We start from the raw sequence: 26,555 nt of genomic DNA on the forward strand, positions 1-26,555 counted from the left end.
TCAGCCGCTTGTATTCGCGATCTCGTTCTTTCGGTCACTACCCATAGCTCATGACCATAGGTGAGGGTAGGAACATAGATCGACTGGTAAATTGAGAGCTTCGCCTTGCGGCTCAGCTCCTTTTTCACCACGACAGACCGATGCAACGCCCGCATTACTGCGGATGCCGCACCGATCCGCCTGTCGATCTCACGCTCCATTCTTCCCTCACTCGTGAACAAGACCCCGAGATACTTGAACTCCTCCACTTGGGGCAGGATCTCGCTACCAACCCTGAGAGGGCACTCCACCCTTTTCCGGTTGAGGACCATGGTCTCGGATTTGGAGGTGCTGATTCTCATCCCAGCCGCTTCACACTCGGTTGCGAACCGATCCAGAGAGAGCTGAAGATCACGGCCTGATGAAGCAAACAGGACAACATCATCTGCAAAAAGCAGTGACCCAATCCTGAGCCCACCAAACCGGACCCCCTCAACACCCTGGCTGCGCCTAGAAATTCTGTCCATAAAAGTTATGAACAGAATCGGTGACAAAGGGCAGCCCTGGCGGAGTCCAACTCTCACTGGAAACGGGTTCGACTTACTGCCGGCAATGCGGACCAAGCTCTGGCACTGATCGTACAGGAACTGAACAGCCCTTATCAGGGGGGCCGGTACCCCATACTCTCGGAGTACCCCCCACAGGATTCCCCGAGGGACACGGTCGAATGCCTTTTCTAAGTCCACAAAACACATGTAGACTGGTTGGGCAAACTCCCATGCACCCTCCAGGACCCTGCTAAGGGTATAGAGCTGGTCCACTGTTCCGCGACCAGGACGAAAACCACACTGTTCCTCCTGAATCCGAGGCTCGACTATCCGACGGACCCTCCTCTCCAGGACCCCTGAATAGACTTTTCCAGGGAGGCTGAGGAGTGTGATCCCTCTGTAGTTGGAACACACCCTCCGATCCCCTTTCTTAAAGAAGGGGACCACCACCCCGGTCTGCCAATCCAGAGGCACTGTCCCTGATGTCCATGCGATGTTGCAGAGGCGTGTCAGCCAAGACAGTCCTACAACATCCAGAGCCTTGAGGAACTCCGGGCGTATCTCATCCACCCCCGGGGCCCTGCCACCAAGGAGTTTTTTGACCACCTCGGTGACCTCAGTCCCAGAGATGGGGGAGCCCACCTCTGAGTCCCCAGGCTCTGCTTCCTCATTGGAAGGCATGTTAATGGGATTGAGGAGGTCTTCGAAGTATTCCCCCCAACGACCCACAACGTCCCGAGTCGAGGTCAGCAGCGCACCATCCCCACCATATACAGTGTTGACACTGCACTGCTTCCCCTTCCTGAGACGCCGGATGGTGGACCAGAATCTCCTCGAAGCCGTCCGAAAGTCATTCTCCATGGCCTCCCCAAACTCCTCCCACGCCCGAGTTTTTGCCTCAGCAACCACCAAAGCCGCATTCCGCTTGGCCTGCCGGTACCTATCAGCTGCCTCCGGGGTCCCACAGGACAAAAGGGTCCTGTAGGACTCCTTCTTCAGCTTGACGGCATCCTTCACCGCCGGTGTCCACCAGCGGGTTCGGGGATTGCTGCCACGACAGGCACCGACCACCTTACGGCCACAGCTCCGGTCAGCTGCCTCAACAATAGAGGCACGGAACATGGCCCATTCGGACTCAATGTCCCCCACCTCCCTCGGGATGTGGTCGAAGTTCTGCCGGAGGTGGGAGTTGAAGCTACTTCTGACAGGGGGCTCTGCCAGACGTTCCCAGCAGACCCTCACAACACGTTTGGGCCTACCACGCCTGACCGGCATCCTCCCCCACCATCGAAGCCAACTCACCACCAGGTGGTGATCAGTTGACAGCTCCGCCCCTCTCTTCACCCGAGTGTCCAAGACATGTGGCCGCAAGTTCGACGACACGACCACAAAGTCGATCATCGAACTGAGGCCTAGGGTGTCCTGGTGCCAAGTGCACATATGAACACCCCTATGCTTGAACATGGTGTTCGTTATGGACAATCCGTGACGAGCACAGAAGTCCAATAACAAAACACCGCTCGGGTTCAGATCAGGGGGGCCATTCCTCCCAATCACGCCCTTCCAGGTCTCACTGTCATTGCCCACGTGAGCATTGAAGTCTCCCAGCAGAACGAGGGAGTCCCCAGAAGGTATGCCCTCTAGCACCCCCTCCAGGGACTCCAAAAAGGGTGGGTACTCCGAACTGCTGTTCGGTGCATACGCACAAACAACAGTTAGGACCCGTCCCCCCACCCGAAGGCGAAGGGAGGCTACCCTCTCGTCCACCGGGGTAAACCCCAATGTACAGGCTCCAAGTTGGGGGGCAATAAGTATACCCACACCTGCTCGGCGCCTCTCACCGGGGGCAACTCCAGAGTGGTAGAGAGTCCAGCCCCTCTCAAGGAGATTGGTTCCAGAGTCCAAGCTGTGCGTCGAGGTGAGCCCGACTATATCTAGCCGGAACCTCTCAAATTCGCGCACTAGCTCAGGCTCCTTCCCCTTCAGAGAGGTGACATTCCACGTCCCAAGAGCCAGTTTCTGTAGCCGAGGATCGGACCGCCAAGGTCCCCGCCTTCGGCCACCACCCAACTCACACTGCACCCGACCTCCTTGGCCCCTCCCATAGGTGGTGAGCCCATGGGAAGTGTCTCTGACTACTACCTCATAAACCTACCATTCACACATTATTTAAATTAAATCATTGCGTTTTAACATTAAACCCTCACATACCCTGAGCCTTGATAAGTCCAGTTACAGCTTCTGTAGAGGTTTTCGTCAATAAGCGTACAATTGATTTGATGTTGCCAAGGACATTTTATGGGTATTTTGGCAAGATGAACTAGTTGTACCATAAATGTCTTCATCTGTGGGCAAATTCAGCTTTGTGTCAGAAGGCAGGAAAGCAAGATTTTTTTATGGACAACTACTAGTTGACAGTAGATAACCCATTTGTGAATGCCTATTGACACCTGTAACTAACTCTTCCCAAGCAGCCAGAGAAGAATACAATGCACTTGCAAAGACCAGAATGGTGGAATACAAGGTACAGATAGACATAGATATATAGAGAAGAAACATCCACTGTCCTCAAAAAATCAGCAAGTGGCATCAGACTTTCTGTGCTTTGTTATAAGCGGATATGGGGTTGAAAACGTCAAATTTTCTTTCCTTTGGAAATAAGAGTTTATACTGGGCTTGCGCGGATATTAGGCAGGACATCACTAGTACAACTTTTGCAGTTACTTTACTTTGTTTACCAGTTTCTATTTAAAATACTTTGTTTTCATTCTGTCATAAGTGAGTTACTCCCTGTAAATTCCAGAATAACACACTGTGCCCAGGCCAAAGCAGGAAATAGAATTTTAAATACATAATGGAATTTACTTACTTCATTTAAGGTTTATGGAAAATTACAGAATTTATAAATCAAATAGATAAATGAACAAATAACATTGCCATCAAGTTGTTGTAGTAGTGGTTATGTGTCTGAAAGAGAGTAAAGATAGGTTGAGATGTGCAGGAACGTGTTCTCTTCGCTGTCTAATACCACTTTAGTCTTTTCTCTGTTTCGAAAAGGGTGCAGCGACAACAGTTCTTTTTTTCCACAAGTTTATTTCATTCCACTGAAGAAGCAAAAATGACACCATATGATGAATGTATTATAGATTGATTTTTTTTCTAGTTGGCTAGAATGCTAACAAAGTAGCATTTTGTACAACCTTGTAGATAGATAGATAGATAGATAGATAGATAGATAGATAGATAGATAGATAGATAGATAGATAGATAGATAGATAGATAGATAGATAGATAGATAGATAGATAGATAGATAGATAGATAGATAGATAGATAGATAACTTTATTAATCCCAAGGGGAAATTCACATACTCCAGCAGCAACATACTGATACAAAAAAAATATTAAATTAAAGATTGATAATAATACAGGTAAAAACAGACAATAACTTTGTATGATGTTAACGTTTACCCCCCCCCCGGGTGGAATTGAAGAGTCGCATAGTTTGGGGGAGGAACAATCTCCTCAGTCTGTCAGTGGAGCAGGACATTGACAGCACTCTGTCGCTGAAGCTGCTCTTCTGTCTGGAGATGACACTGTTTAGTGGATGCAGTGGATTCTCCATAACTGATAGGAGCCTGTTTAGCGCCCGTTGCTCTGCCACAGATGTCAAACGGTTCTATTCAATAAGGGCGCGCACAAAAAGGCGAGCTTCAAAAGGGCGACCTCAATTGGGCGTGGCGAATAAAGGCAAACGCAACAAAATTATTACAGAAAATATATTAGATAAAGGCAATGATTGAACATATAAAAAGGTGAAAGCAAGAATATTAAAACATCCAATTAATTAATGCATGAACTTCTAACAAACTATTTCTAAAGCTCTCTATATTGGTAGTGCTGCTGCTTTGCAGTAAGGAGACTGTGGAAGATTGTGGGTTCGCTTCCCGGTTCCTCCCTGTGTGGATAGGGCTTTGAGTACTGAGAAAAGCGCTGTATAAATGTAATGAATTATTATTATTTCGTTGTTTTCTGCTCTTACTCATTGTTGTGTTACACTTGAAGCTGTAGATTATGTGCAATGCCACGTAGATATTTTATTATTATCTACTATTATTATCTATCTATTATTATCTAAATTATCTACGAATGCCTTTATTCGCCGCACCCAATTGAGGTCGCCCTTTTGAAACTCGCCTTTATTCGCCGCATCCAATTGAGGTCACCCTTTTTGAAGCTCGCCTTTTTGTGCGCGCCCTTATTGAAGGATACCATGTCGAACAGATGTTGGAAAGTGACTGATTAAGAGAGGTTTTTGGAAACCCTGGTAAAATTGCTTGTTAACCCTTAACAATCATTAATCTTGGGAAACTCACTATGGTAAGATGGTTACTTTTTACCACCTGAAGATTAGATTTGTGACACTGTACAAACAAGTAAAATAACATTTCTCACTTTTGTTACTTCAGAAATCAATTATTTTCCCCTATAGCCTATACTTCATTTTTACACGTTTATATTTTCATATATTCCTGATTATATTTTTCTTTAGTCTATGCTGCCTCACAAAAAACAATCTTAGTATTACTATATGTTTTTGCATTACTGTATGAGGAAACAGAGTAAACTTGAGCTTTGTTAATTTACAAATGCTCCAAAATAAAGTAAATACATGCAGAATACCCACTCTTGCTCCTCTGCAAAATAAACATCTGTTATTCACATTTTTATTTCTACAAAATGCTCCTTTTTAAATAACTTTTGCACATCACAAACAACAGGAACTAACTAACAAATTATTCTGGAAATTTCTATGCATAAAATTTAAAATGTTCACGTATTATTAATCTATTTTTGAAGGTGTTCCTAGGATGGAAAAAAATAAACTGAACAATTCTTACTTGCTGTTTGCTTTTGTACACATCAGCTGAACTATAAATCTTTCTAAAGAAAGTTAAGCTCTTTTCACATTACAGATGCAAACATTAACCAATCCTTTAGCTGAATGGTCAAGCCTAGTAAAGGATCAATAATGCAGCTTATTTCAGACCACTCAGTACAGGAGGCAGGCTGGTAGATGTGTCAACACTAAGGGAAAAGACATCTAAAAATAGTAAAAACAGCCTCAGAGGTAGATATTCCAGGGACAAGTGCAGTAGAGGAGCACAGTAGGGCACATTACTTATTAGAATAGGAGTTTGCACAGCCCAACCTATCATAGTTATAATAGTGAGGAACTCAGTCATTAGGGGGATTGAGATACAGGTTTGCTCCAGATACAGAGACTTGTACAGTATGTTGCCGTCAGTGTCCTTGGTAGGAGAAGTGTTTGGTGGGTGGATAAGCTCTTTGCTGGAGCAGGGGTGAATCCAGTTGTCATTGTCCATGTTGGAACAAATGACATGCAGAAGGGCATCGTGTCAGTTCTGCAGTCCAAATTTAAAGAGTCAGATGCCAAACTGAGGACTGGAACTGACAAGGTGGTCTTTTAACTGTGTCAAGCGCCAGTCCAGGGGTCTCATGTATAACACAGTGTGCAAAATTCCCAGTAAACATGGCATATGGACAAAAACAGAAGCACAAAAAAATTCAGATGCATAAAACTGTGTGAAAGCAAAGTTCCACGCACCTCCCCTTTATAAATTCCAATCAACGTGAATTTTAATGCACATGCACGCGCCTACAGCCCCACCTGACTCCTCCCAGAATTTCTCAGATTTGAATATGCAAATCAATATAAATAGCTCCTTCTGTTCAGTTTTTTGTTAAAATACAAAGGTAAAAGCACGTATAAAAATTGAAGAATTTCACTGAATGCAAAGTGGAGGCCCTACTCAGTGAAGTGGAGCCAATTTAGTGACTCAGGCAGTGATACGAGCAACAAAGTAAAATTGATGGAACGGCACTCAAAAGTTCAAGTTCAGAAAGTCGCACAGTTCCCAAGATAAAAAAGATGTCAAAGTCAACGTGAAAAGGCGAGTGTCTGAGTGTCATATGGAAGCACCGTAAGGATTAGAGAGAAGAAAACAAAAAAAGAAACAGGGACACAGTGAAGAAAAAGGTCTATGTTGAGAATAAAGTTTAATCTCAAAATTTCCACTTTAATCTCATAGTTTATTTTGCACTCAAAGTAGAACATTGTAAACTTTACCTTAAAATCGATGTCTAATATATTAGAGTTTCTCAAATTTCATCATTACTAAAGTAGCATGTTAAATGTTTCATATTCTATATGTTCCCAACCCAGTCATCAATCGCTACGTGCTTCCTGAATGGGCTTTCTCTTATGCCGACAGGAGCATGCAAGCAGTGATTGTCACACAAAATACATTACATTCATGATATTACAACTCTCTGAAATTTTTAGAATACTAAGATGTATACTTGATATCCTTTTCATGATGAAATGCATTAAAGCACATATTAAACATGGGGGACATGGAGGTGCATGGGTAGCAATGAGCGGACGTCCCATCCAGGGATTGTTCCTGCCTCCAGCAAGATGCTTGCTGTGGGCATGCGACCCTCGATGGAAAAATTTATTGCAGAAGTACTGTCTCTGTCAAATGTACAAACCTCCAATTCCTGTCTTTCAGTTTTCTTTCTCTACGTAACCAATTACCAAACAATAAGTGTCTGTAATCTCAGAATGCCAAGTCCTGAAAACCTTTAAGGAACATCGAAAAATATTTGTTATATATGTTTAATTACCCCATCCATCCATCTATCCAGGGTCGTGCCAGTCACAGCAAGCATAAAGCGCAAGGCAGGAAAAATCCCTGGATGGGGTGCCAGCTCATCTGTACCATTGCTCCACCATGCCCCCACGTTTAATTATTAACAGTACACATTATTTAAATGAAGTTAACAATTTATCTGTAAAATGTAATATAATACCTTAAAGCATTCCATCATAAAAATTATATCAAATATACATCCTTGTATTCTAACAGCACATATCTCCAACAGGATAACTCTTGGAAATCTAAATCAACTTAGAAGCCAGTCATAATCTCCTGTAAATACAGATCTCTTCTATTGAATTGAACTGAATTCCTTTATTGTCATTGTATGGTACAATGAGATTCAATATGCAACTCCTCCATAAACTTATTTTCCTATAAAATGATAAATAATAATAATAATAATACAATAACAAAAACAAAGTAAAATAAGTACAATATACATGTACATATAGTGCAGATTGTGAAAATGGTTCATAAAGTAGCTCAGGTTGTGTAATATTTCAGTAGAAGTGCAAGTTTACTGTGAGGTATTTATAATAAGTACAAGCAGTTCTACCAGGAGGAGCTGATAGACTGATTGAGTGAGCAGTTTGAGTGTGTTTATAGCTCTTGGGATGAAACTGTTTATTAGTCTCGAGCTCCATGTAGGAAAGGCTGTAAAGCATTTACCGGATGGGAGACGTTCAAATAGACTGTGGCATGGTTGAGTGGAGGGCGGCATGGTGGCACAGTGGGTAGCGCTGCTGCCTCGCAGTTGGGAGACCTGGGGACCCGGGTTCGCTTCCCGGGTCCTCCCTGCGTGGAGTTTGCATGTTCTCCCCGTGTCTGCGTGGGTTTCCTCCAGGCACTCCGGTTTCCTCCCACAGTCCAAAGACATGCAGATTAGGTGGACTGGTGATTCTAAATTGGCCCTAGTGTGTGCTTGGTGTGTGGGTGTGTTTGTGTGTGTCCTGCAGTGGGTTGGCACCCTGCCCGGGATTGGTTCCTGCCTTGTTGGCTGGGATTGGCTCGCGCAGACCCCCGTGACCCTGTGTTCGGATTCAGCGGGTTGGAAAATGGATGGATGGATGGTTGAGTGGAATCCATGCAGATGCTGGTGGCTTTCCTGAGGCAGCGTGTGCTATAAATGTCCTCCAGGGCTGGAAGCTGTATGCTGATAATCCTCTGGGCTTGACACAACCTGCTGTACAGCTTTCAGATCAAATGCTGTGCAAGTGTGATACCTCAACATCACATCCAATGTATTAAAATACTCTCAGTGGTGCACTAAGAGTAACAACGCTAAAGCAGCTAAGGTATTTGGAATAGTTTGGCCATTCCATGCACCATTATATTGTTACAGAATGATTACAATCAAGTGCCTTAAATTTGCAAATTATTTCAATGTATTTCATACAGCCCACATCATGGATGTGAATCTAAAAAAAAGAAAGTGAGACCACAGAAACAGTAGCACTGCTTTGATGCTGGGTGAAGCCTGTTTGCTAAATCAAGCAGAAAACTGCGTACTCATTGTGTGACGCTGCAGTGAAAATGTGCGCAGCTCTACTCTTAGTTTAGTTTTTATACATCTCAAAGTGAGTGTGTAAACAGGCGTATACAACATTTTTGTGCATAGGCACCATTTATACTTGAGGCCCCAGGTTTGATTGAGGAGATCAGAGGACTTAAGGCATAGGTCAAATCTTATCATAGGATAGAGGGATACATTTTTATGGGACACTGGGACTCCTTTTGCAACAGATGGAACCCGTTTTACTGTAATGGCTTACATTTGAACAGAAGGGGTACTCATTTATTGGGGAGGTGTATAAATAGGCTAGTTAAGGATTGTTTAAATTAGGTGGGAAGGGAGTTTTGGACAGGTCAGATTCCAAATTTTCCATAAAGGGATGAAGAGTAGCGCAATATCAAATACACATAGTAACTCAACTTCTAGCCCAAATTTAAAATGCCAGAGTAGAATAAATAAAAACATTAAAAATGGTTTGCCTTAATGTTAGGAGTATTAAGAATAAAATATATCTTCTGGAATTGTATGTTGCTGCATAAAACTTTGATATAACAGGAATTACAAAACCCTTGCTTAAAAAATTGAGTCTGGAAATGAGTATAGTATAGATGAGTACACAATGGGAAAACGAAAATGGGGGGGTCTCCATCGTTGTGTAACAGTACCTAAATGTAAGACTTGTACAATTATATGGTGAACCACTGCTTAATGGGGATATTTGGATTTGAAAAATCAACATTAGGGATAAAGGCGCTATTATTAGGAGCATGTTATAGGGCTGCTAATGCAGACAATAGTTTAAATTAAGATCATTTTAATAATACTATGGGGGATATAGCCATGGGAGACTTTAATTACCCAAGTAATAATGGATCACAGGATGTTAAAGCACCAACAGAGGGAAGCCTGTCTAAATTTACTATTCTCTAATAATCAGGATAGAATTGTAGGGGTAAATGTGATTGAACCATTAGAATCTATTGACCAATAATATCACAGATTTCACAGTGTTTTGGCAGAGTGCATATTCTTTTTAAAAAAAAAAAAAAAAAAGTTACCTCATTTTAGCAGGGCAAACTTTGGGCCAATGTAGCAAAACCTCAGTAAGATAATTTGGGATGTTTTTTACGATTAGAGACAGTCAAGGAGATGTGGGGCAATAATGCAGGACAAGTTCATCCAAAAATTTAGAAACAGTAAGAAATTAAGGAAAACTAAGAGGTGGACAAATAAGGAACTAAAAAGCAAGTTACAAAAGAAAAAAAACAGCTGTAGAAGGCATAAAAGTTTAGTAGCTCCAATACGAACTTTAGGGCATACAAGGACAATGGTTAAAAAGAATATTAGGAAGGCTGAAAGGGAACTGGGAGGAAAAATTGAAGAAAAGGCAGCATTTGACTCACAGATCTTCTTTCAATATTTTAGCAGTAAAAGAACAGTCAAAGAGGAGGTAAAGAGTATTAGAGGAGGGAGGTAAAGAGTATTAGGAACTGTAAAGCTGAAGTAGACTATATTGGCAGCGAAATAGCAAATGCTTTGAAGTAGCTTTTTATTGACGTTTATATGTGTGAAGAAGTGGATAACTTCCCAAAAGTAACAGCAACTACTAAGGAAGAACTTAGTGACTTTATAATTATACAGGGAGAAGTACTTAGATTGAATAGCCTGAAATCTAATATATCACCAGGACCAGATAACATTGATCCTCAAATGCTTAAAGAAATTGGCGAGTATACATATAAACACTTGGTTACATATTTATTGAAAATCTCTGCACACTGGGAAAATTCCTAAAGACTGGAGGTTAGCAAATATTATCCCATTCCAAGTAACTATAGGCTAGTAAGCTTAATGTGCATTATAGTTAAATTAATGAAAGCAATTATTAAAGAAAAGATTTAGCAGCAAACACATGGCAAGAACAGGCATTTTAGGAACAATCAGGGCATGATGCTCTATTAAATACGGTGAATGCTGCCGCCGAGCGCCATCCAACAGAAATGCAGGGATCTTCAATGCAGGAAGTGGAGCGTCGAACCTTAGTAACAGCTTGTGACAAGTTTCAACTTATTTGGTGCAGTCAGTCGGTTGTGAGCTACTGTTGAGAGAAGGTGTATTTTAAACTGTTTGCAAACCACGCATTAACATGAAATGTAAATGTAACCATGAGGATGGTTAAGAAGTGGTTCAAGGGATTTCGTAATGGTTGTGAATCAGTTGAAGACAAGGAGAGATCGGGATGTCATTATACATCAAAAACCCAAGAGAATATTGAAAGAGTAAGCGGATGAACGGACGGATGAACAAAAGCAACAGCATTTGTCAATTTCATTGGAGCTGCGTGATTGTGCTATTTCAAATTCTAGCTCATTAAGAAATGTCATCACGGGAGATGAAACTTGGCTCTGTGGTTATGAGCCCGAGACCAAGGTTCAGAGCTCTCAATGGAAATCAACCCAGTTCTCCTCATGCAAAAAAAGCAAGTCAATCAAAATCCAACATTAAGGTGATGATGATTGTGTTTTTTGACCTTGATGGAATTGTTCGAGCTAAGTTTGTACCCAAGAAGACTACAGTGAACTCAGAATACTGTAAGGGCTTAATAGAGAGTTTAACAAATAAAGTGCATAGAAAATGACCAGAGAAATGGGCAAACAATTTCATCCTCCATCATGACAACATTCTGTGTCACATATCACTTCTGGTATGGCAATTTCTCTCAAATAAAAACATTACGGTGTGTCCTCATCCACCTTATTCATTGGACATGGCACAGTGCGACTTCTGGGTTTTCCCCAAATTCAAAATGACCATGAAAGGTAAGCATTTTGAATCGATTCAGGACATCGAGGCAGCCACGACAGTGCAACTAAAGATACTCACAAAAGAGGACTTCCAGAACTGCTTCAGAAAGTGGCAAGAACAATAGGATAATTGTGTTCAAAGCTAGGGAAAATGTTTTGAGGGGGATTAATGGCAATGTGTCTTTTACTGTAAAAAACATTTTTATTTAAACATTCACTGTATTTTTTTATCACACTTCATACTTTGATTACATAATATTATTTATAATACTCTAAATACAGTACTTTAAATGATCTATTAAGAATATACTGTAAAAACAAGTGGTTAAATATACAAATGGAACCAAATCAGGTAGAAGCAATTATTAAGGAAAAGATCAAGGAGCCATATCTAGAACAGGTAATGTACCAATTCCAGTTGATGGATTTGGCCCAACTGATAATACAAATCTACAATTTTGGTGCAACAACCACATGCCGAATTTCATCCATCTATCTCGTTACATTTTTGTGTTATCATGTTTATACACAAATACACACACACACAAATACACAGATAACTAAAAAACTGTATTTTTGACACGAGGAGGTCTATAACAACAAGATTCATCAAAATCTCGAGGTCAAATTTTTTCATTATTACTATACAATCTCTATACTTTGTATATGAGAAAGTAAAAACAATTTCTCCTTGTGTGAAGTGGCAGGTGAATTACTGTCAACAAAAAGCAGTCACCTGAGAAATAAACTGAAACGTTACTCACTCGTGATTTTTCTGTCCATATGGTAAAGATTTTGTTGACCAGCACATTCCGATTTTAGCTGTATGAGTTACATCTTAATATACAACAAGCACAAAGAAAGGCAGCTCGTAAATTGCTTTCTATTTCACACGCCTGTATTCAGCTTGCTCTGTCACCGCAAATGCTATATGAACACCCGCCCTCCATCACCAGCCGCTGTTCAGTGGATAAATATATGTGGGCGGCTCGTGGTGGATGACTTTCTGTTTTAGAGTTAAAAGTTACATGGGTTAAAGACTAACAACAAGAATATTCATTCAAAAAGAAAACTAAAAATATTTTAGTAAATTATTATTTTATTTCAGTTAGTCTTTCCAGCTACTTTAATAGTTTTGTTTAGTTTTAGTTTTTCATTTCGGTTTTGTGATTTTATTTCAGTTAATAATAGTTTCAGTTTTCATTTTAGTTTTCGTTAACTATAATAACCTTGACTCACACACATACCCAACTTCATTCATACTGGACAAACTTGCCAACTTGCCAGTTGCCAATTAACTCAAAAGGAATACCAGTAGAAAAACACACATGGCGAGTAAGAGTAAGCAGTATAGGAAAAAATTTATATCACGGTATAGTTAAAGATTCCGATGGTTACCGTATAATATATCTGTATATACTCTTCGGACTGAAAAGTTATTTTTTAACAAATATACTATTAGATGATTATGTACACTGCCATGTGTCTTATCTGTCAAATGCTTAATTCTCTGCTACTCAAACAAATTTGACAGCAGGTATTCACCTCTTTCAAACCAATAAAAAGCACAATGTTTTTTTCTCACTTTCACAGCACTGCCAGCTCTGCCAAATAAAGAGAGCAAAACACACAGCCTCCTCCTGTCCCCCCATCTTGTTTAGATTGACTCACTAATCAGGATGGACCGCATAGTACTTTGGGTAATACCCCTTAAGGGGTAGCCCCACCTATTTCACACAGTTCACATACAAGTCCATACACAAAGGCATTACTATTAAAACACAAATGGATCATTCTATGTCAAATCAACGAATTTTCCAGAAATCCCATAAATTTATATAGCGTTTTCTCACAACTCAAAGCGCTTAGCAATTGCAGGTTAAGGGCCTTGCTCAAGGGCCCAACAAAGCAGAGTCCCTTTTGGCATTTTACGGGATTCGAACCAGCAACCTTCCGATTGCCAGTGCAGATCCCTCAGAGCCACCACTCCGCCTATATGTAAGATCAACTCTTTCCAAGACACAGCCAATTTTGTGAAGGGAGAGGGGTGTCGTATTTGACATGGCTTAATTTTTTCATCAATTTCATAAGACCATATCTCAAGAACTAAAACACCTAGCGGGCTCAAATTTTGCATACTAGTACCTTTATAGGTATAGTGTGTAACAAAAACAAAATTACAGTTTGTACTGGTGTTATGTTCTAGTAAATAAGAATTCAGTAAAACTGGTATCCTGTTTGTCAAAAGGATCATCAATGGCTCTTTGATATAACCTGACTCAATGATAGTTTAAAGTAAAAGACCAATGTACTTTCTCTGAATGCTTTAATTTCTTATCTTTGAAATTCCAGACATATGCCATTTATGGATTAAAAACTCATTTATACTCAGTCCCGGCATACACAAGAATCATATAAACATTTCAACTTTTTCATGTTGCTTGATTTCTACACAGTACAAAATACAGTAGATAAAATAAATTAACTAAAAAATATATTATTTGACTTCACACTTACAACAAAAGTTTTAATTGTAAGTTGGTGAAATTCCAAAATATTTTATGCTTACCTAATTCTCCAGCTGACTTGATATCAATGTTATCGAACCCACTGCCAATTCGGACTATTATTCTAAGTGCTTTGAATTTTTCCAAGTCTTCTCTCGTTAATGTGATGGTGTGATACATTAAAGCCCCCACTGCTTCGTTAAGTACCTGTAAAGAAAGAAATATATATTTTTTCTCCTTTACTGTTTTTGTAAACATGGGTTTCCATTGAAAACAAATACTTTAAATATATCCACTACATTAATTCACATGAGGAACAAGGTCACATTGCATAATATTAAAAATACAATACAGCATACAGCCATTTTCACATTTCAACAAAAATTTAACACATTTTTCATTACAAAAAAAGAAAAGAACACAGAACACACTATAAGATTATGGACTGAAGAGTAAAGTGCATCAGATATTGACATATAGCATAGTTATTTTAAATGAAAAAGGCTAAATACTTAAATGTTAAATTTTAAATATACTCACCAAAAGACTGATTACATAAAGTGTAAAATATTTCTAGGTTACTACTATTCTAGTCAATAGATTATGTGGTACTGTTTCTAACAAATCTTTATTTATATAAAGACCTGGTTTTGAAAGGTATGAAGTTTGTTGCCCACTTCAACTAGACATTAAACCTGGAGCAATACCAAAGCATCTTATTGTCCTTTTTCTTACAATATCCAAAATGACTCCTGAACTACTTTTAGTTTATTTATTCTTTCATACTTCAAGGGTAAGAACAAATTGCTTGCTTCTGGCTATGCAACTAATGAGCAGTGAAGTATGTTATGAATGCAGCACTATTCTCTAGCATATTTTATTTCAGATTCTGCTGAACATTATCTGAAAAGAGCTAAAGGAATATGGGCAGAATTTGAAATACATTGTACTGCATACAGTCATGGCCGAAATTATCGGCACCCCTGGAATTTTCCCAGAAAATGCACCATTTCTCCCAGAAAATTGTTGCAATTACAAATGTTTTTGGTATACACATGTATATTTCCTTTATGTGCATTGGAACAAACGAAAAAACAGAGGAAAAAAAGCAAAATCTGACATCACGTCACACAGAACTCCAAAAATGGGCTGGACAAAATTATTGGCACCTTTTCAAAATTGTGGGTAAATCGTTTTATTTCAAGCATATGATGCTCATTTGAACTCACCTGTGGCAAGAAACAGGTACTGGTAATATAGCAATCACACCTGAAGCCAGTTAAAATGGAGAAAAGTTGACTCAACCTTTCTGTTGTGTGTCCGAGTGTGCCACACTAAGCATGGAGAACAGAAAGAAGAGCAGAGAATTGTCTGAGGACTTGAGAACAAAAATTGTGGAAAAATATCAACATTCTCAAGGCTACAAGTCCATCTCCAGAGATCTTCATGTTCTTTTGTCCACTGTGCGCAACATAATCAAGAAGTTCACAACTCATAGCACTGTAGCTAATCTCCCTGGACGTGGACTGAAGAGAAAAATTGATAAAAGACTGCAACGAAGGATAGTCTGAATGGTGGATAAACAAACCCCAATCAACTTCAAAACATATTCAAGCTGTTCTGCAGACTCAGGGTGCAACAGTGTCAGCTCTAACTATCCGTCGACATCTGAATGAAATGAAACGCTATGGCAGGAGAGCAAGGAGGACCCCACTGCTGACACAGAAACATAAAAAAGCCAGACTGGAGTTTGCCAAAATGTACTTGAGGAAGTCAAAATCCTTCTGGGCGAACGTCTTGTGGACAGATGAGACCAAGGCAGAGCTTTTTTGGTAAAGCTCATCATTCTACTGTTTACAGAAAACGGAATGAGGCCTACGAAGAAAAGAACACAGTACCTACAGTCAAACATGGTGGAGGTTCTAAGATGTTTTGGGGATGTTTAGCTGCCTCTGGCCTCTTTAGCTGCCTCTTGACTGTGTGCAAGGCATCATGAAATCTGAAGACTACCAAAAGATATTGGGGCGCAATGTAGGGCCCAGTGTCAGAAAGCCGGGTCTGTGTCAGAGGTCATGGGTGTTCCAGCAGGACAATGACCCCAAACATACCTCTAAAAGAACCCAGAAATGGTTGAAGACAAAGCGCTGGAGAGTTCTGAAGTGGCCAGTAATGAGTCCGGATCTAAATCCGATTGAACACTTATGGAGCGATCTCAAAATTGCTGTTGGGAGAAGGCGCCCTTCAAATCTGAGAGACCTTGAGCAGTTTGCAAAAGAAGACTGGTCGGAAATTCCAGTTGAGAGGTGTAACAAGCTTGTTGATGGTTATAGTAAGCGATTGATTTCAGTTATTTTTTCCAAAGGGCATGCAACCAAATATTAAGTTGAGGGTGCCAATAATTTTGTCCAGCCCAGTTTTTGAGTTTTGTGTGAAATTATGTCAGATTTGGCTTTTTTTTCTGCTTTTCTGTGTTGTTCCAATGCACATAAAAGGAAATAAACATGTGTATACCAAAACATTTGTAATTGCAACAATTTTCTGGGAGAAATGGTGCATTTTCTGGGAAAATTCCAGGGGTGCCAATAATTTTGGCCATGACTGTATAAAGTATAATTTTATTTCCCTTTAAATTAAATTAAAAATGGCATGTACTGGTCCATTCAGCTGCAAAAATTTTTTTCTGTATCTCTTAAGCATAAAAGTGTTCATGCATGGTAATATGTGCCTACAAGTACAATGTACAGACTGAGTAATCCTAAATTGAAATTCTAAAATTTGAAACTTTCGGTGCCGACATGGAGCTAAACATGCAAAATTACACACTTCATATCAATTTCTTATGTGGAGTTCTTATCACTGTTTCCTCTAATTTTTTTTTAACTGGTGAGCTGATGTGAATAACGGATGAGCTGGTATTATTGTTTACAACCGATTTCTTCAATCCCTCTTTGAATGTCAAATAGCACACCAATACATTGACAAAGAGTGAGGCTTGGGCTGGCTCCTGGTGGAGTTTCAGGACCTGCTGGTGCATTTTCCAAGGGTAAAAGGTGAGCTAACAGTTGTGTAGCTGAGATTCAAAACTACTGTGTGGGAGGGAGAGAAGTAGAGCGATTTAAAAGTGCTGCACAGTGAGGCTTAGTGGAAACACAGACTCTGATGCTCTGTTGGCACCAGTTCATTATCAATCATTGTCACTGCCAGACCTTATGTGCATTACTGTATTTTATGCTTGTCTTGTGTACATTAACATTTTAATCAAAACACAGCATCATAAGTAGAGACTGAAAGCCTGTTGTTGATTATTGTTGCTGTTGTTTAACAGCTAATATGGGTATTCTTCCATATCTTTATGTCCTCTGCATCTTGTTCTGTTACACCAATCACCTGAATGTCCTCTCTCACCACATCCATAAACCTCCTCTTAGGCCTTCCTCTTTTCCTCTTGTCTGGCAGCTCGATCCTTAGCATCCTTCTCCCAATATACCCAGCATCTCTCCTCTGCACATGACCAAACTAATGCAATCTCGCATCTCTGACTTTGTCTCCCAACCGTCCAACTTGAGCTGACCCTCTAATGTACTCATTTCTAATCCTATCCATCCTTGTCGCACCCAGTGCAAATCTTAGCATCTTTAACTCTGCTACCTCCAGCTCTGTCTCCTGCTTTCTGGTCAGTGCCACCGTCTCCAACCCATATAACATAGCTGGTCTCTCTACCATCTTGTAGACCTTCATTTTCACTCTTGCTGATGCTACTGTGCAAAAACTTTGTTTCATGCACACAATGCTTAGAAATATTACATGTTGCATGTTGTGATATATGGTCGGCAGTTTATCCCGGCCAATACCCCCACGCCACCAAATGGAGTCCTCCTTGCAATATGGAGGTGGCCCGAATTCCAGCAGGGCATCATGGACAATAAAGTTCGGCTTCACAGCCCTGCTGGATACCGTGGGGGCCGCTGCAGGGAGGCAAGAATGTTTTTATTATAGCCCAGAAGTACTCCCCAATCACGGGGACGGAAGGAATGAAGTACTTCCGGGCTGAAGAAAAGAAGAAGTTTTCATCTGACCCGGAAGTGCTATGAAATCACATGGACTGAGGGACAGAAGCACTTCCGGGTCAAGGAATATAAAAGGACTGTGGGAAACCCCAGCAGACTGAGCCGGAGTTGGGAGGGTGAGCGACAGAGCTGCTGGGTGGAGTGGAGGATTTGTGATTGTTTATTTATTTATTTTTGAGTATTTTGTGTATTGTGGAGGTGCTTTGTGCATATTACTGGAAGAATTAAAATTACTTCTGATATTTCACCTGGTGTCAGAACGTGTTGTCTGCGGGTTCAGGGGTCGACAGGGACCCATATTCCCACAATGTATAAGGTGAATATGAAACCTAAATACATTTTGTGTTTACACTTGGATCCCATCCCTAAGATATCTCATTATGTTGTTGGACAAAGTGAGCATTGCCCATTTTTCTAGGCTTTATTGCCACATCAGGTTTGTTGACAGTAGATTTAGAAGACATCCAGCTGCAATCACACCCACTTGCATTACAAAGTAAGTGACTGAACTCCATCTTGTACCAGGATCTGCCTGTACTTCATCAGGTTTAAGGAATATCAGGTATATCTTTGCAGAGGGCTCTTTGCAGAAACATTTTGAGGCAAAAGGCACAAAATGGATTCAAGCAAGAAAAAAGAGTTGTACATCAATGAATGACAACTCTGATGGACAGAAGAAAACACCTATGAGTAGATACTGATTTTATAACTGGGAATAACTTTAATCCAATCTGGAGTTATTCCTCTCCTTAAAACTCAACATACCATCCTGAAGATGCTCTCTGGTTCTCTCAAGTGAATATCTTTTAAAGGAGCTCTGAGAAAACTCTCAGGGGATTCCTTGTAGCATTCTGCAAGGATCACTCCTGAGCATACTCTCCAAAAATGACTGAAAATTTCTGAAATAACCTCTCTCTCTGAAACTAAAAGATGATGAGCTGCTCTTTCTCTCATTGCAGAGCTGAAACTGATAACCTTTTCCTCTTTGTGGACCAGAAAGCTGAGATCCAGTCTACCATGCCAAAGCTGCATTACAGTAGCTGAGAAGCAGCCACCAATTCAAGAATTCTCCACCTGAACTAGGAGCAGTGACAAAGCAATAACTCCACATGAAATCGGACCTCATCTTTAAAGCTTTGGTATTATAAAATTTTACTATAACTCTCCCTGGGTGGACAACTTAAAAATAATTTTTATTTCCTACAATGTTATATGCAAATATTCTAATATCCAAAATAATTCTGGTCCCAAGAATTTTGGATTATAGATGCTCAAGCTGTACCAACACTGCAATGTCTTAATGAAGAAAAGTTTATTCCTAACAACTGACTCCCATTGATGCTGATTATATGCTCACAGTGTGAATGATGTGACTTTATGTGATCACAGACTGCACAGGCATAGGTTACTTTTAAGTGCTCAGTTCTACATACTAATCTAAACAGTCACCACTTTAAAGTATAACAAACAAAAGTAACACGATTAATCAAAAAATACACCTTTTAACTCATAATCTTCTACAAAATCATGTTTGTGACTAATTAACTCTATTGTTACTGTTTTCCCAAATTTTGCTTTTCAAAACATTCCCATCTTTCCTCAGATCTTCACAGTTCAGTCTCTTGACAGCTGTGATATTTCTATAGTACTCACAACTCACTAATCAAACAATATAACCACATGGATTCTAAATTTTCAAACCGTGTAAACACTATGAGTTATTATAGTTACCTTTTACTCACTACTTTCTGCAAATATAACGTCTACTTTTAGTATATTAATTACTGATCGTTTGCCATTAAATAAGGGAGATTTAATGCTACCATGTGCAATCAACCACTTTATTATTTAGCAAATCAAGAAGTTGTTAACAGGTAGCAGTGACTGTTAATTTACCATTTAGTATAAACCCTTGATATAATAGATGTCAAATATTACTAAGAGAGAGAGGTTAGGAGCAGGTGCTGATACAGTACATTGCCGCACCCACCACACGACAAACCAACTCAGGATCCAGATAATGACCCAAGTGCAGCCATGCAACAGGTGACACCTCACACCAGTTCAGATGGAATGGAACAGTTAACACAACATGATAATGGTATTACTGACATAAAACAGGATGTAAAATGCTGAAATTGTTTTACAGCCTGATCTAAGCTGTAAGACAAGCTTTTAAATTTGCTGCCAATAATAAATTGGTTTGGTGGAAGTTTGGAAGAGTAGGAGTGAAGCGGGCATATCAATCAGGAAAGCGGCCTGCTATTAACTCATTTCCAGATCAGAATCACTTTAATTCACCAGTATTGAATGTTCAGGAATTTAAATTGGTAGATTTTGAAATGCTTACAACAGATAACAATATTATATACAAATAACAGAAACTACATAAGTTAGAAAGAAAAACTTCAAAAAAAGTTGCAGAATCCTCTTTAATAAAACCCCTGTGTGCGTCCATGTGTCCGTGTGTGTGTGTCTTCTGGTGAAGTGCGCATGCCCGGGGCATCCTAAAGGACATCATTGCTGAAGAGAGTACTGATTGGGTAGTCGTGGCCAAGGCTGAAGTACAGGGAAGGGCGGAATGAGTGGTAGAGTCACTGGCCTCTAGCAGATGCTTCAAAGGCCGCCTGATGCGTCACAGAAGACAGACAGGGCGGGACCTATAAAATATCGCATAGCCGATCCAATCGGATTTCGGTAAATGAGGTAAGCAACATCTCCTGGAAGAATGGTCAGCTCAGCAAGTAAACATCAACAAAAGAAAGGCTGAAAGACAAAGTAAAATACGAGCAAATAGATCGATTTAAGAAAAAGAAAATGAGCGTTAGAAAAACGCTAAAAGAGAAAGACCCAGAAGAGCAAATAGATCTATAGAAGAACAGGAAAATGAGTGTAAAAAAATTCTCAAAGAGAATACATTTAGTATAGACTGTACCTACTAATGTTTAAGCACTACTGTTCTAGCGCCTGTTATTGTAACGGGCTTAATGTCTAGTAGTACAATAATAAAGGAGATGTGCAAGTGAAAATTGTATAGAGTTGTACAGTGTGTATACATGTGCATATACATGCATGCATGCATATACCCTGTACATACACACACCCTCATTCAGTATATGACAGAACACATTTATATACAAAGAAGACAGGCTAAGTCACTTGTTTGAGAGGGCTATGGCTCTGGGAAAGAAAATATTGAGGTGTCTGTTAGTTTTCGTTTTAATTGACCTGAAGCATTTACCATAGAGGAGTTTTTGGAATAAGTGATGAGCTAGGTAAGATAAGTCTGTGGTGATCCTCATGACATGGTTGGTGACATGAGATGTATATAGGTCTGCCACAGATGGAAGAGCACAGCCAATCATTTTGTCAGCAGAAGCATGCTGTAGTTTAGATTTGGAGTGTACCATACCTGAACCAAACCAGACAACAATGAAGAATGTGATTATACATTCTATTATGTCTTTGTAAAATTGAACTAGGATTGGCTGGGAAATATTTAATATATTTAGTTGGCGTAAGAAGAACAATCACTGCTGTGCGTTTTTACTGATGAAAGTGGTGTTCATGTCACAGCTGAGAGTGGTTGTGATAGTTATGCCTAATAATTTGAAGGATTCCACCATACTGACAGCAGAATCATTAATTTCTAGTGGGAGAGGTTGTAACTGCTGTTTGTGAAAATCAATGACCCTTTCCACTGTCTTGGTGGTATGGAACACTAGGTTGTTGGAAGCACAGGAAGAAACAAGACAAGACACCTTTTTTCTATAAGGTGTTTCATTGCCATTAGTATTTAGACCAATAATAGTAGTGTCATCACCGAATTTAAATAATTTTAACTGAAGGATCAGTAGACCTGTAGTCATTTGTGTACAAGGAGTAGGGAATCCATTCTGGGATTCCTGGACATTTTTCATTCCCGGGAAAACGTGAATGGCCAAGCTCGCACATATAGCGTGTAAAAGTGTAAAAATCGATCAAGAAATAACAGAGTTATAGTTGAAAATAATTAAGGTGGCGCCATTGCTGCAGCTTGCACTTCATCAGACAACAGCTTTGAACAGCAACTTGAAATTGCAATGCGTCAGTCTGTTGCATCCGCATTATCTGTGCCAAGAAACTTGCCATCACAGAATGATGACAAGAAACTGGATGCATCAGTAAAAGCTGAAATGGCGGTGTTTCAGAGCAACGGCAAGCGCGGGCGTTGTTTAGAACAAGTGTATCAGTATCTGATGATTGTGCCCCCTTCTTCAGTGGAGGCAGAGTGTGCTTTCTCAGCGGCTGGCGTACTTCTGCACGAAGGTGCGCTCTTGCCTGGATGACTACACGCTGGACACGTTAATAATAATAATAATAATTCATTACATTTATATATTGCTTTTCTCAGTACTCAAAGCACTATCCACACAGGGAGGAACCGGGAAGCGAACTCACAATCTTCCACAGTCTCCTTACTGCAAAGCAGCAGCACTACCACTGCGCAACCTGTGAGGACGTTATGCTTTCTGCGCTCATATTATCGCAACTAAAGATACATGTACTTATATGACGGCATGAACTGCTTGTAGATAAGGTTAGTCTTTTATCTGTGTCAACATATTGCAGTAGTTTTATTAAAAGTAAGTATCGGTCATTCTAAAACCGTTCACATGTGAGATGCCCGTGCACCGTGTCATCCCCGGGAGCCCGGGATTCCCGGGAATGGATAAACCCGTCCGGGAATGGATTCCTTAACAAGGAGTAAAGTAGGGGGGGGGGGGGGAGAGTACACAACCTTGTGGGGCACCTATACTAATTATAGAGACAGTCTGAGAGGTGGGAGCCCACACAAACATACTGTTTCAGGTTTATCAGAAAACTGTAAGTCCATTTACAGCTGGAAGGATTCAGTTCAGTCTGTAGAGGTTTAGTTAACAACAGCTCAGGGACAATGGTGTTAAAAGCTGAACTGAAGTCAAACTATATTCTGGCACAACTTCCTTAACAATCCAGATGCTCCAGCACAAAGTGAAGGCTCAAGATCATGGCATCGCCCACAAATCTATTTCCTCGATGTGCAAAGTGAAGAGGGTCGATATCAGTAAAGTAACAGACTTTAGATGTGTTAGGACAAAGTATTCAAATATTTTCTTTAAAACTGATGTAAGAGCAATAGGTCTGTAATCATTGAGGCAGCTTATTTTATCACTTTTGGGAACAGTAACAATAACAGAAAATTTAAAGCAATCTGGTACGGTGCACTGTACAAGATACTGGTTAAAAATGTCTGTGAAGAGAGGAGCGAGCTGCTTAGCACAGTGTTTGATTGTTGTAGGTGAGACAGAATCCGGACCGGCTGACTTTTCTCAGTTCTATGTTGCAAACAGTTTCCAGACATCGTATTTCGTATGATAGAAAAGGAAGAAGACTGGAGAGGTTTTTGTGAAGAAGTGGCTGGTGTTAAAACCGTTTCAATGCTAACGGAGCAGAGGGGATGAAAGTATTCAGCATCTTGTTCACAATCTATCAAATTTGTTAAGTTTGCTAGGGAGGGATGAATCTGAGTAAGCACTGGAGAGATACCTTTTTGTAATTAGTAACAGACAGCATATCTGATTGTACCAATTAGCCTATTGCTGGCCTGTCTGTAAGTGTCCTCATCATGAGTTTTATGGACTTTTTCTTTCATGTGATGGAGATTCTTTAAATCTTTGGTGAACCATGGCTTTCCATTGTTATAAATCACAATAGATTTGCTGTGAATGCAAACCTCTTCACAGAAGTTCATATAAGATGTAACCGTGTCAGTCAGCTCATGAATGTTTTAATAATAACAATAATAATGCATTTTATTTATATAACACTTTTCCCATGCTCAAACATTTTTAAAAACATCCCAATCTGTACAGTCCAGACAGTCTTGTAATGATTCAACTTGCTCATCATTCCATGAACGAACAGATTTTACTGGCTTAGTGAATTTTAGCCTTTGTTAATAAGTGGGTAGTAACTGTAGCCTAATGTGGTCAGAATTATCCAGGGGTGGGCAAGGTAAAGCCAGGCATGCGTCCTTTATGACGCAGCAGCAGTGATCCAAAGTCTTCCCATCACTGGTGGGACATTTAACAAGCTGTTTGTATATGGGAAGCTTGATGGTTAGGTTTGCATTATTAAAGTCACCCACTGCTATAATTGGGGAGTTCACATGACAATTATCTGCCAACTGCTGCTGCGCTTCATTCATGTTTATGAGAATTATTGAAGAAAATTCTTGAGGTGAACAGAATAACTTATAGTTAATAGCAAATAGTTCCAGATTGCCTGAGCATTGCTTTGATAATATGGAAATGTCAGTACACCACTTTTAATTTAATTTAATTTTTATTAATGTAGAAGCAGACTCCACTGCCTTTTGACTTGTTGCAATGATCAGCATATCTATCTGCTCTGTAAAGTAGAAATCCCAGCAGTTCTCATCAGTTCTAATGAGTCAGGAACTGATACATTAAGCTATGTCTCCACAAAGTGATACACTGAAGAGAGAAAATAATCCTAACATGTTGTAAGAAGAAGATTAAGTTTGTCTAATTTGTTCCTCAGTACTCTGATGTTGGATAAAACTAGAACGGGAAGGGGTGCTTGAAAAGCACGTCTCCTTAACTGCATGAGAGACCCTGCGTGCCTCCCCCTTCTCCACTTCAGGTGCGAGTTACATGGCTCGGAGTTGGAGTCTGCAGTCGGAGGGATCATAAGTGGTAAATCCATATGTAAAAGTCCTTGATCGGTTGAAGTTAAATGAAGTCCAATCCCAATAGATAGGAGGTGATCTTGTGTGTAAGTACTCCTCATATTGTTGCAAAAGGCAAAGTTAACAGACAAAAACAATAGACACATAAGCAGTGACCAACAACTATGGTTGCCCCAATCAGGGTCATCAAGATCCTTTCCTAGCAAAAATATGTTATAAAACTGATGAATGGATGGTGTTAACTATTTTACTGCAATCTACATATATATATGTCAAGGATGCTACTACTACTACTACACCTTCCAAGACAAATTTGTTGTACAAGTGCTGTACATTTTTCTCAGTGAAGGTTCTACTAACATCTTTTTTTTCCTTTTTTTTTTTTCTAAACTTCCTTCAATATTGATTTTTAATCCTGGTAGCTGATAATAGCAGCTTCTCAAAATCAGACAAGTTACAATTGGATTGTTCATCTCCAATACACACCACAGTTATATTTACTCACGAAAAAGTATGAAATTATACATTGTTTTGTGGTATGGCCCTGATGTGTCCCTGTTTTTACTTATAGACTTTTTGTTATGGACACAAGAACAGAATGCTGAAAATACCATACTCTTTCTGTGCTGTCAGGACTGACTACTATTGTAGCTCAATAATTCACCCTATCTTTTAAACCTATAGCCATAAGTAATCAGACAGATAGACAGATAGACAAGATAGATAGATAGACAAAATAGATAGATAGATACTTTATTAATCCCAAGGGGAAATTCACATACTCCAGCAGCAGCATATTGATAAAAAACAATATTAAAGAGTGATAAAATGCAGGTATAACAGACAATAACTTTGTATAATGTTAACGTTTACCCCCTCGGGTGGAACTGAAGAGTCGCATAGTGTGGGGGAGGAACGATCTCCTCAGTCTGTCAGTGGAGCAGGACAGTGACAGCAGTCTGTCACTGAAGCTGCTCCTCTGTCTGGAGATGATACTGTTTAGTGGATGCAGTGGATTCTCCATGATTGACAGGAGCCTGCTCAGTGCCCGTCACTCCACCACAGATGTCAAACTGTCCAGCTCCGTGCCTACAATACAGCCTGCCTTCCTCACCAGTTTGTCCAGGCGTGAGGCTCCCTCTTCTTTATGCTGCCTCCCCAGCACACCACTGCGTAGAAGAGGGCGCGCGCCACAGTCGTCTGATAGAACATCTGCAGCATCTTATTGCAGATGTTGAAAGATGCCAGCCTTCTAAGGAAGTATAGTCTGCTCTGTCCTCTCTTGCACAGATAATCAGTAGGACAGAGTACAAGAACAGGCAGAAGAATAAGGTACATATTTATTTAAGTCTTATAAGATAATACACCTAAAATATAGGCAGAGTTTAAATGTATTGGCAAAATAGTATTATTATAACATGAATGGATAACAGGCTACCAGGTGGCTCTCTCTTAGCATGTTGATTAGTCAGAGCAGCTTTGTTCCTGCATGTAAGTATCCTATCCAATTTCAGACAAACAAGAATTAATACACTGATAATTAGGTCATAAACTGTCGTCTCAAACTTACTCCTCTTCCAGAGTCGTAATTTTACTTGTTCTTTCTAGTTCAGGCTTTCTTGCTGGGGGATGGGCTCATATAATGTAAACCGTCCCTGTC

The 26,555-nt window shown here is 40.1% G+C and overlaps 1 protein-coding gene across 4 annotated transcripts in view; it reads right to left on the reverse strand.

Moving 5' to 3' along the window:
- Positions 1 to 26,555, reverse strand: part of LOC114651704 (C-terminal binding protein 1) — a 396,852-nt gene that overhangs the window by 31,100 nt on the left and 339,197 nt on the right. For all 4 annotated transcript variants that reach the window (XM_028801589.2, XM_051928629.1, XM_028801587.2 and 1 more), the window contains one exon: positions 14,158 to 14,302. In XM_028801589.2, the coding sequence (XP_028657422.1) occupies positions 14,158 to 14,302 (145 nt within the window). The remainder of the gene's footprint in view (positions 1 to 14,157; positions 14,303 to 26,555) is intronic.

Source organism: Erpetoichthys calabaricus, chromosome 5 (assembly GCF_900747795.2).
Source record: "Erpetoichthys calabaricus chromosome 5, fErpCal1.3, whole genome shotgun sequence".
Lineage (NCBI taxonomy): Eukaryota > Metazoa > Chordata > Cladistia > Polypteriformes > Polypteridae > Erpetoichthys > Erpetoichthys calabaricus.